This window comes from Macadamia integrifolia, chromosome 6, assembly GCF_013358625.1.
Source record: "Macadamia integrifolia cultivar HAES 741 chromosome 6, SCU_Mint_v3, whole genome shotgun sequence".
Taxonomy (NCBI): Eukaryota; Viridiplantae; Streptophyta; class Magnoliopsida; order Proteales; family Proteaceae; genus Macadamia; species Macadamia integrifolia.
In genome coordinates this window covers 26752954-26764265 of record NC_056562.1, presented here as the reverse complement: position 1 = coordinate 26764265, position 11312 = coordinate 26752954, and the positions used below count along the sequence as shown (strand labels likewise).

Below are 11312 nucleotides of genomic sequence, written 5' to 3'. Positions count from 1 at the left end.
CGGTCTTCCTTTGGAGATTGGTGTTTCTAAAGTCAAAGCATTCCATGACATTGCTGAGAAAGTGTGTAACAGAATTAAAGGGTGGGAGCTGTAATTTTAATCCCATGCTGGGAGGGAAGTCTTGTTGAAATCGGTAGCAAGCTCAATGTCCAGTTATGTTGCATCCCATTTCAAATTGCCAACATCCCATCATAAAAAAAATCGTAAAGCTATGAGCAAGTTCTATTGGGGGCAAAAAGAGGAAGAGCAACGAATCACATGGATTTCTTGGTCTCGTGCCACCCAATCAAAAGAATGATGTCGTCTTGGCCTTCATGATCCCCTCCCCATAATAGGGCATTACTAGCAAAAGTGGCGTGGCGGCTATGGCTAGATCCAAATACTGCTTGGGCACAATTCTTGAAGGCTCTTTATTTCCCAAGAAAAGATTTCTTACAAGCAAGTATAGGTAATCAACCCTCTTGGGCTTGGTGTAGCATCATCAAGGGAAGGAAAGTTCTTTTGAAAGGTCTTTTATGGCAAATTGGCAATGGAAATGACATCCTCATTTGAGAAGATAATTGGATTCCTACACACTTTGATTTTCGAGTTCAATATCCAAGACCCCACGGCTGCCCTCTCACCAAGGTCTCCGATTTAATTGATCATGAAAACAGAGTTTGGAAAATTCATCTACTCGAGCAATGGTTCCATCCGGCTGATCGAAAAGAGATTCTGAAAATTAATTCAAGCATCACTAAGTGTCAAGACAAACAAATATGGGGAGAAGCTAAAAAGGGAACAACATACCATATGCTCTCCAATCACAAAAATGCCCACCAATCTCAGCAACCTTCTATCTCTCGGCAAAAAGAATGGAGCCTCATCCCCCTTATTATCTGGAAGAGAATTTGCCACTGTAAGACATTGCCAAAAATTAAATCTCTATTGTGGAGGGCTTGCGCTCAAGGTCTAGCTTCTGGTCATGGCCTTTCTTCACAACAAATTCCGATTGACCTGGTCTGGTTGCGTTGTGGGGATATGATGGAAACAAATGATCACATATTTCTAAGTTGTCCATTCGCAAAAGCTACGTGGTTTGGTAGCACACTTTCATTCATCGTCCCTGCTCAAGATGATCCAAAGATTCGCTTATGGTTGCAGAATTGGGATCGCATTTCTTTCCTGAACAAGAGAATATGTGAGGAGACATTGAGCCTATGCCTTTTCACTTGCTGGTTCCTTTGGATTGCTCGAAATGATTTAATTTTCAAGAAGAAGAATTGGACCCCGATTGAAGTATCTCAAGCAGCCCTTTGTGCCTTTGAAGAGTTTGGGGAAGCAAATGGATATTATGTAACATCCACCAACTCCAACTCAAACCAGCAGTATCAAGCTCCATCACATTGGATCCCTCCTCATTCGGGTGAGTGTAAAATCAATTGCGATGCAGCATTTGATCCTGACTCTGCTCGTGGAGGTTTGGGTGTGATTGCGAGGATGTCATCCAGATCCCAGTCTTTTGCCATTTCTTCCCCTGCTTTCTTTGGTATAGTTGGAACCGGCGAAGCTCTTGCAATCCGGCTTGGTCTTCTTCACTCGATTCAAGAGGGTATCACCAATGCTCGGTTTGAATATGATTGTGAGATCATCATCAGCTTCATGAAAGAACAATCTCAAACGATGCCATTCGAAGTGCAACTGGTCATCCACGACATTGTTCTATCCACCCAATTTATTGTGTGCAATTTTTACTTTATCCCTAGGGAGGCAAATGTTATAGCGCACTCCTTAGCTCGGAAGGCTCTGTCCATGAGTGTTGAGACAGCTTGGCCAAACTTCATTCCTTGGCTCCATCCCTTATGTGTAAATGCAGCATTGTGTCAATTCACTCAATAGATCATCTTTTACGGAAAAAAAAAAAATCGATATGTGTTTCTTTCTTTGTCCTTTATTTATTTATTTATAGGCAAAATGGTCGCGGTATGATGAACACATAATGTGTGAAATCTTAAGGATATAAGTGTACATTTTGCCCCACTTTGGATAGTACTACTTTTATTTTTCTTGTTTTTTTTAGTTTCAAAGTTTACAAGATAAAGTGCTTAAAGTGAATCAATAAGCAGTCCAAAGGTGGGACCCACTTATTGGTACCACATCCTCTCTCCTATAAAATCCTGAAGATTGTTCTCTCTCCACAATATCTTGAAGATGCTATGCGGAGATTCCTTTCTGATTTAATCAAGATTGCAAGATATTAGTTAATATTGCAAGGAAGGAATAGAATTTGTTAATTTTAGAAACGGATTCTCTCTTTCCTCACACAATATCTCAGAGAATGAAGATTTTTACTAATATTTTATTTTATTTTATTTTCTTTCTTTTCTTAAAAAATACTTGTAGAATGAAGGAGGCAAGACAAAAACCCCTTCCTCTCCCCTCCTAATTATTATTCCCCTTAGTTTATTTTATAGTTTATACTTAGTTTTCTTCTTTATCTCCCTCTCTCACTCTTTAGTTTTAGTTCTTCTCTATTTTTGCTTTAATCACTTTTATAATAGTTTTTTTTTTTATGTCAAATAATGCAATCACTCTTTTATTCTTGTTCAGTCTTTTATGTTTATGATTTATGCAATTGAGTTGTAATTTTTAAAGTTATAGTTCTAGGCTTAGATCTAGGTGACAAGATCACAAGTCGTGGAGCATCTTTTTTTTTTCAAGTTCAGTTTTTTTTGTTTCAAGATTTGTTTTCTCTAGTACTAAAAATTTCAGATTTGGTTTATTCCATATATGGTTTTTAGTACTGGTAGTATCTCAAATCACCCAAGCTTTCAAGTTCAAGGGTTGAAGTTCAAGTAAGTAGGTTCCTTCAATAGTATTCTCTCCCCCCTCTCATTCCCTCTTCTGACTGCCCTTTATTTCTTAATTTATGATTTTAATTTCAGTAGTTACATTATTGCTATCCCTTTCCCCCAAGGTTCATGGCTAGTGTATGTGTTGGCTTTGCCCTTCTTAGCCATAGAACCATCAATTTATTGCTTTTATTTTAATTGTCTCCCTTTCTCTAAAGCCAAGTAGAGTAACCCTTGTAAGAGTGATTCTCTGGTCAAGTAGGGAAGCTCATATTATGATGCATCCCTCGGGCTAAGTAGAGAAACCTACTTGCGAGTCACTCTCTAGCTTTCTTCCATTTATTTTACTTTATTTTGATTTCAACATTTTTTTCCTTTATTTTTTTTTTAAATTGCGTGGGTTGTTTATTTTCACTTATTTATTTATTTAATTTTAATTGCGTGGCTTGCGTCTTTAAATTCTTAGATGACGAATGGTTAGGACGTTATTTTAGCTACATATGTTTAGGACGGTAGTTAGAATCATATCACAACCATTAATAGGTTCACTTCGCATTATTAAAAGGAAAAAAAAATAAAGTGGCTGCTCTCTCTTAGTTCGACCCGTAACTACACTGATCCGTATGCTTGCGGTTACATTTAAAATCTCAAACACGGTACGTGCAGAAAAATAGGAATGCAGAACGTTCGAAGCTCGGTGAATGTTCACATAAGTGATATGATTGACATGTGTTAAATGTGTTAATCCTGCTAACAGAGTTGTAAACGGTTACAACTCTGTTTAATATTATTAATATTTAAATAAATAAATAATAAAAATCCCAATATAAGCGGACTCCTCCTTTCATTTCGCTTAGAAATCTCGATCCTCTATTTCTCTCTCTCCTTGCTTCTTCTTCAATGTTGTTCATTATTTCTTCTTCCTTTTTCACCGCTCTCCAGTCTAGTTGACGTTTTGTTTACCAATTTCAGTGAAGATTTGTATCCATGGTAAATTCTCATAGGTTAATAATGTCTATCCAATAAGTAATAATAAAATCCTAGATATTCAACAACTTTGTTTACTTTATAAATTCAAATTTGTCTTTTTCCATATACGCAAATTTTACTGTCAAAGTCCATTCCCTGATGATTAATATATAAACATGGTATTTGGATATGTGTGGCAAAGTCTCTCATATGTTCAGTGCATGAAAATAGTTATGTTGATTTTTTTCTTATCTCATCCTATTTAGAGAGAGAGAGAGAGAGAGAGAGAGAGAGAGAGAGATTTCCCAACAAAATCGAAGGAGGAGTCCGCTTATATTGGATTTTTATTTTTTATTTATTTATTTATATAAAAAATATTATACAAGTTAAGTAACCACATCCGTCATCTCTCCATCCTAAAAACTAGGAATCAGTTACAATATAAAAAACTAATAGATGGTTTAGATTAATCTAAACTTAAATGAACGGTTAATATTAAAAGAAAGTAAAAATAAGATTACAATATGTACGTCCTGCTACCACTCGCCCTTATTTTTATTATATTTTCGTTTTTATTTTCTTAACTTCCAAACATATATTTTGGCTTTAACCCCCCACCCGGCATTTTGAACACCCGAAACCGAAAGACCGAAATGTCACATTTTTGACTTACGAAATGCCGAAACTCAACAAACCACGAGTTACGTGTAAATTCCGTAAGCGCCCAAGTCCCAAGTCACGAGTCTCAATCGAAGAGAAACCGTTCATCAGATATCAACCAAGTAAGAGAAAACTTTGAAGCTCTACAATGGCGACAGTTGCAGGTTCGGAAGAGAAGTCAGAGCTTTCGTCGGGTAATGACCAACAGAAGCCATGGATCGGATACGCTGTTCAACAGGCTCAGATCATGCAGAAAACCCTCGAAGAGACTGTCGATTCCGCCATTGAAACCGCTGGTTCTCGTCTTTCTGAAATTCGCTCCACATCTTCTGCTCATTTCCAAATGACCCTAGTACGTTACTGCGTATTCAAGTCCCATTAACATCTGAATCCCCTCTTCACCTCACATTCATTATTTCCGCCCAAAATCGAATTATTCTTCTTACAATGGTTGACAGAATAAATATATTAAATTGTTGCAATATCGATTTTAGGATATTCTGCAAGATATGAAGTCCGATTACCATGCTTACGAAGACGTTTTCATTGGGAAGATCAAAGGTCGCTCCCTCCTCTCTTTTCACAGCTCTCCATTTTCTCAAAGCATTACGCTTGGAGCTTACTTTGCAGTTAATATGTAGTTATGCCCAATTTGACGGCCACTTAGTTTTTTGGGCAGAGGGCGTTGTTCTTGCAGCCTCACATCCAATGGCTACCTGTGGGGTCGCAGCTGGTCTGGGATTTCTGACATTGAAAAGTATGTTTGATGGTCGTTTAGCATTTGAATTATGGATTGCTGTCTTAGTTATAGATCAGTAAAATTATGCTGAAAATCTTTGTATTGTCTGTTCTTTTACTTTGAGGTACTAAATACATATGGGAATTCTTTTACTTGTCCAAACAACGTTTGCCCAGGAAGCAGTTGTGTTGAAACATGAATCACAATTTATTAAACTGGCACCATAACCCACTTCTCTCAGAGGGCATTGGCGTTTGACCGACCAAAAATCTTTGCTTTTACATTATTATGCATGAGATGCATAGAAACATTGATGGAGCAGGTTGGAGGCTAAAGGGCATTTTGTTAGCTACTGTCCATTATTGTGTCTCACTTTCCATGTTTTCCAGGATTGATATCCTTGCTGTGGATATTTTTATGCACTCTGCCATTTGGTGATTATATTGGATCTTGCCTCTTTTACAAATCTCATAAATTCATGATTTCAAGCTTAGAACAAAAAGATAATGTCTTATGGATTCTGTGGCAGAGTCAGAATCCAGGTGGCATGTTCAGTTTGGATTCTGTGATGTATTCTAGAACATAGGATCAGAATCAGCATGGTTCTCATAGTCCACCTTCGAGTGAGTCTCTAGGATTTTGGCTGTGATCCTCCCTCTTGATTATCTAATTCAGAATCTCAAAATTTTCATGGACTCTAGATCTAATCGGTATCATTTTTATCAGAACCAGAAGTATAGCCAATTTACACTTGATTACATTTAAGATTCTCATCAATTAAAGAAACAATCCCGGGGGTTGTTGTCTTCGTCATTTCTTATGCATGTTCTTTCATTATTTCCTGTCTGCAGAGCCAAGGCTTTTCTTGTACCACAGAACACTACGACTTTTTTTGAGTGAAGAGGTAAGCATAAACAATGCCACTTGCCCATTTCATCTATCTTGTTGACAGTGATATGATTAATTCTTATCATCTGTTGATTTTTGTTCCATCTCTTTAATGCATTTGTTTGGAAACTTGACTAGTTACTCGAGAAAGCTTATTATCTCAACTTTATTGACACCTTGGGAAAGTTTTGTCACTCACATAGTTTTATTTCTAAAAACATCTGAGAAAACTAACCTTTTGAATCTTGAATGAGCTATTAAGAAGAAAAACAGAGAAATTGGGCATAAAACTGATTGAAAGAGAAACCTACTCTAAAGCTCATAATCCAAGGATATTATAGTGGTTTTCCTACAGAGTCAAAGCTAGACTCTTAATTTCTTAGAACCTGCTATTAATTGTATATTTTTCATTCATCAAAAGTAGGCTTTTCGTGAGAAGCTTTAGGTTTTAGCCTATAAAAAGCATGTATGCTCATAAAAGGTCTAATCTATAGCCGACCAATGCTTTTATACTTTATATCCTACAACAAATTTAATGAAAAGATGGAGGATTTTATTAATAAAATAAAGATTAAAAATATAGCAGAGACTAAGATTGGGGAAGGCTCGACCCACAAAATGGGGGATTTGAGAGCCTGTTTGGATGACGAGTTACGTGCTAGACAATGAGGTGATCCTTGCATAAGATGTTCATAGACAAGACCAAGTTCCTTGTTCATTTTCAAGAAAGCCTCAAATGTCCATATGTACCTTTGCAATGCTTACCCATAGTGAATTTTGAGTTATGCTCCACCAATAATCCATCATTTCCAAAGTTTTGGTATTTAAGCCATGTGCACCTCAAGTTTCTTGTTTAATTGAGCCTCCTCTCCCTGCTACCCTGGAAATGCAATGAAAACAGGTTGTGAACTACTCGTGGACATTCAAATGCTAAATGATTCCATTCCTACTCGATAACCAGTTAAAATTAATATGATAAAGTTGTTGGTTGAGGGGTGGGTTTCCATTGTGGAAGGTGACCTGGCTAGATTGGAGCCTTGTGTACAACTTTGGTTCTTGAATTTCTGCTACCTACCTTCTCTTTGAATGCCCAATCTGCATCTTTGGTAATAATTCTGTTCATAGCATCATGAGAGGGAGACGTTTCTGTCCCAAATCCTGATCTAGTCTAGCATTCCTCTCTTCCCTTAGGGCCGAGAGGACGGCCAGCAGAACACATGTAGCAAATGTTATCCCCATGGCGAAGGGTGAAACACAACAACAGATCAATGATGGTTTTTAGGACAACCCTTGATCATGCAATGAGATATTCAAAATGACATGAAATTTCCGGTTACAAGTTTTCTGGATGAACAGTTGGGTAATTTTTTCTTCATTGCCCTAAATACATGGGCAATGCTCAACAACTTAATAACCCCAAAATAAAAACCAGAATAATGAACTTTATCTTCGAGGATTGATTTCTTTTATGGTCTTATCCCCAAAATGACCCCAAAGTCTTAGGGTCAAATTTGAAGAAACATTATTAAAACCTTCTTTCCTGAAGGTCAAAGCGAGATCAGTCAAACAATAACTAAACTCGACTAAAATTTGTAGGGTAAGGCTGCGTTTGGTAGTCATTCAGTTCCAGAAATGACGTTTCGTGTCAAAAACATAAATTTCAGTTTCTGTGTCAAAATGCCGTTTAAAAAAAAAAGTGTTTGATGAACTGTTTCAGGACGATTACCTAGTTGTTATTTTTTTTTTATTTCTTTTTGGATTTGGAACCAAACCAAATGCGGAACACATGGTTTTTGTCGTTCCATCAGTTTGCGTTTCTGAGCATTCTTTCTTTTTTTTTTTTTTTTTTTTTTTTTTGAAAAACACCAAGTTGACACCAAACGCTTTATTCCATTTTTTTATTCCCATAGAACTGAAAAACGTCAGAAACGTTTTTTTGGATGACTACCAAACACAACCTAATAGTAAAGTCAACAAGGAACACATCCATATATGGATCTTGAGTATATGTTAAAGATAAAGACACCAAGTAATTAGTGGATTGGAAATTTGGAATTGCATGTAGAATTCACGACTCTGATGGCCTATTAAAAGGAGCTACTTATACAATATTGGCTTTGTCTAAGTAAAAGCCTGAGGACAAAGATGAGACTCCAAATCTTAAAATCATAATTCCAATAACTCTAAAAGCATCCAAGGTTTGTGTAATTCTTATAACCTACATAGTTGGAATACGATTATGACTTTTCAACTGAAAAGGAGAAAAAGAAAGAACCTTGTCCAACCAAGAGAAACAGGAAAGCCAGTTCCAAGCAGCCTAATGCATCTCAATAAGATTAATCTGTGGATGACTTGAAAAATACCCAAAACAGTAATAACATTCACATATTAGAATATCCATGTCATGAAAAATAATTAAGTCCATTGAAATTCAAAATAATCTAACTGCATAAGGTAAACAGCTGTGCCATACATTGTGAACTTCTTAATTAAAACCATAGGACTCTTGTGGTGCTCTTTGATATTGTATGGCTTGGGCCCTTAACCTCATGGCAACCTAACTCAAGAAGGGATTAGCTTCTGCATTAACGAAGAAGTGCCAGTTTTCCATATCCTTCAAAGCATATGAGAAGTGTTAACCTTCTTGTTGGTTACCACTTACTCGAGCAATTTTGTTTTTTCTTTTAATTTTTTATTTAAGTGTTTAGAATCCGCAAATAATGGCTTTTCCTTGGTTGGTTTAATTAGAAACTTGATTATTTTACAAATTTAAATGTTGAAAATTGAAGAGAACCATTAAAAATATGGTACAAGAGGTTATTTATTTTGAGTGACTACGAAAAACAATTACATGTATGTACGTCTATGTCTTGTATCCATACTCACAAGTTTATCAAGTCAAAGCATTGAATGGATCAGAATAGCATGAATAGACCCTCTACCTTTCTACATTGTTTTACAGCTATAACCTAAGGATTACTCAATTATGGAAGTCGACTCACTTAGTTTGGAGTAGGGTGGTGGACAAAGTGAAAAACCCAATGGCAGACTCTTGAATGATTCTTGATCTTCTCATCGACTTTGCTCAAGTCCAAAGATCTCATGGAACCATGGTTTTTCAAGTATCATACTCATTAATTGAATTATGTCTGCATCCCTTTTTATTTAAGATAGGAATTTGTTAACCTTTTCCTGTATGTTTGTGCTTTACTATTTAAAGAATTGACACACCTGATTCAAGTATACCTAAGTTGGTGAGGGATTAATGACTTAATTATTGGTAGCTTAATACCTTTGCCTCTAATGACCAAAAAAAAAAAACTTTGCCTCCCAGTTTGTCTGAACATGCAAATGCATGGTCACAGACAGAATAAATTGTTACTTAATTTTAGTATGCTAAAAATTAGGGTTTCTATACGACTACTATGGCTACAAATTAAACGTGTTAGTTAGTGATTAACCATCTTGTGATGACTTAATAGTAAAACTTCTCTTGCCAAATTTGTTGCATATGATATTATCATTGATATCTTTAGGGAGTCCATGCAAATATCACCCTAGGGGTTGACAGAACTGCAGTTGGTAAATTATCTTCAAGGTCAATTCTTAGTGTATAAATGACAATGCAACATGAGTGCTTTCTGCCTCCAACTCCCCCTTTTCTCCCTTTTGCAGTCCTTGGTTTCCAGAGCTGATGCCAAAGTTAAGGAGCTGAGGCAATCTCTTGAACAAATAAAGGTTGAAAGTGAGAAGTTGGAGGTAATCCTTTTACTGCTTTGGAGTTTTTGATTGACATATTAGAATGATTTTGCATTCATGTATGTTCTACTTTTGTTAGACAATCAATGTGGCTTGTGTACGGGAAACAGGTTTAGTTTTTTCTTATAATAAATATGTCGCATAAGTCTGAGCCCTCACCTTGATGTTCCTAAGAATGAAGAAAAAATAATATTCTGATTAAGTTTCTTCAATGTAAAGGGTGTAAGAGTACCTTGTCGGGTCGTGAAAATCCAAATCGCCATGAGGGTAAAGAGTTGAGTACTTGCATTGCCGTATTCACATTTGATTGGGTCATGGAAATTATCCCTCTTCTCATAAATAAACTTATTACTATAGAATTGAAAAGATCTACCAAAATTTCCCCTTTTTCATAAATAAACTTATTACTATAGAATTGAAAAAGATAAATGCCAGAGCTTTGAATTCCTAAGGAGTGTTGGAGTTGCAAGAGGCTGTGAAAGTTATTAAATTTCACAAATCCCCTTCTCTTTTGGATAGTCAGCAACTGAAAGCCAGTCACCAAGGATCAAACACCAGTCCTGATGCAAACTAGATTCTGTCCTCAAGTTCCTTCGGGTGCTTTGGACTTAAATTATCAACTTATGCATGATCTACCTGATGTCATGATACCAAAAACGTTTAAATTATCAACTTATGCATGATCTACCTGATGTCATGATACCAAAAACCTTCTTTGTCTCCTCCTGTTTGTTTGTTTACCTTGCAGTGCTAGTTTGAATGTGTAACTTATGTTTTCAGAAGAGGGCTTTAGAAGCAGAAGAGGAGATGAGAAGGGGAAGAACAAAACTTAGGTTTGTTGTTATCGATTTACAGCAGAGCATTGGTGGTTTCTATTTGTGATTTTCTTTACTTTTCCATATTGACATGTTGGCCTGTTGCCTTTCAGACAGGCAGGTACTCAGATCCAAGGCGTAATTCGTTCAGCTTATAAGATTGAACAACAAGCAAGGGGTATGATATGTTCCCCTTCACACACCATGACAAATTGAGATAGATGTATGACATATTCTTCTGGCTCTATCTCAATAAATTGTTTCATGCTGTATCAGGCTTGAAAGATATCCTTGAAGAGCTTCCTCGAAGGGAGGCTTCTCAATTTCGATCACAGGTAAGTTATCTTGATGGCTTCCTAGAATCCTAGTCTACAATTTCTAGATTCAGAGATCACTCAGTAAGAACACTTATACACTGTCATGGTCCAGAAAATTAACTAATGAGCCGGAAGGCCTTATTTGAGTTCCAGCCATTGTAAGTGCTTATTTATTTATTTATTTTTTAACATTGATAACTTGAGGAGGTTATTTTGATTTATTATACAAAGTGAAGATTTTCATAGCATCCTTTCGCTACCACTTTAAGGTTACCTACCTAAGTTTTTATGATAATGCTTATGCCCCCATTTTTTTTTTTTTTTTTTTAAAAAA

General features: G+C 36.3%; 2 protein-coding genes across 3 annotated transcripts in view; both read left to right on the top strand.

Annotated features, from left to right (window-relative positions):
* Nucleotides 1–1023: 1023 nt before the first annotated feature.
* On the top strand, nucleotides 1024–1878 carry LOC122082182. The gene has a single exon (XM_042649658.1). It carries the CDS (start codon nucleotides 1024–1026, stop codon nucleotides 1876–1878), a length of 855 nt encoding a protein of 284 aa, XP_042505592.1.
* A 2651-nt stretch (nucleotides 1879–4529) lies between these two features.
* The window catches only part of LOC122081322, a 7316-nt gene continuing 533 nt past the window's right edge, over nucleotides 4530–11312 (top strand). The window contains exons 1-9 of one of the 2 annotated variants that reach the window (XM_042648398.1): nucleotides 4530–4812; nucleotides 4955–5021; nucleotides 5140–5217; nucleotides 6051–6103; nucleotides 9763–9846; nucleotides 10627–10679; nucleotides 10775–10839; nucleotides 10938–10996; nucleotides 11091–11136. In XM_042648398.1, coding sequence (XP_042504332.1) covers nucleotides 4609–4812; nucleotides 4955–5021; nucleotides 5140–5217; nucleotides 6051–6103; nucleotides 9763–9846; nucleotides 10627–10679; nucleotides 10775–10839; nucleotides 10938–10996; nucleotides 11091–11102 — 675 coding nt within the window. In that variant the 5' untranslated portion in view covers nucleotides 4530–4608 and the 3' untranslated portion in view covers nucleotides 11103–11136. The remainder of the gene's footprint in view (nucleotides 4813–4954; nucleotides 5022–5139; nucleotides 5218–6050; nucleotides 6104–9762; nucleotides 9847–10626; nucleotides 10680–10774; nucleotides 10840–10937; nucleotides 10997–11090; nucleotides 11137–11312) is intronic. The other variant, XM_042648397.1, reaches the window with a different exon arrangement.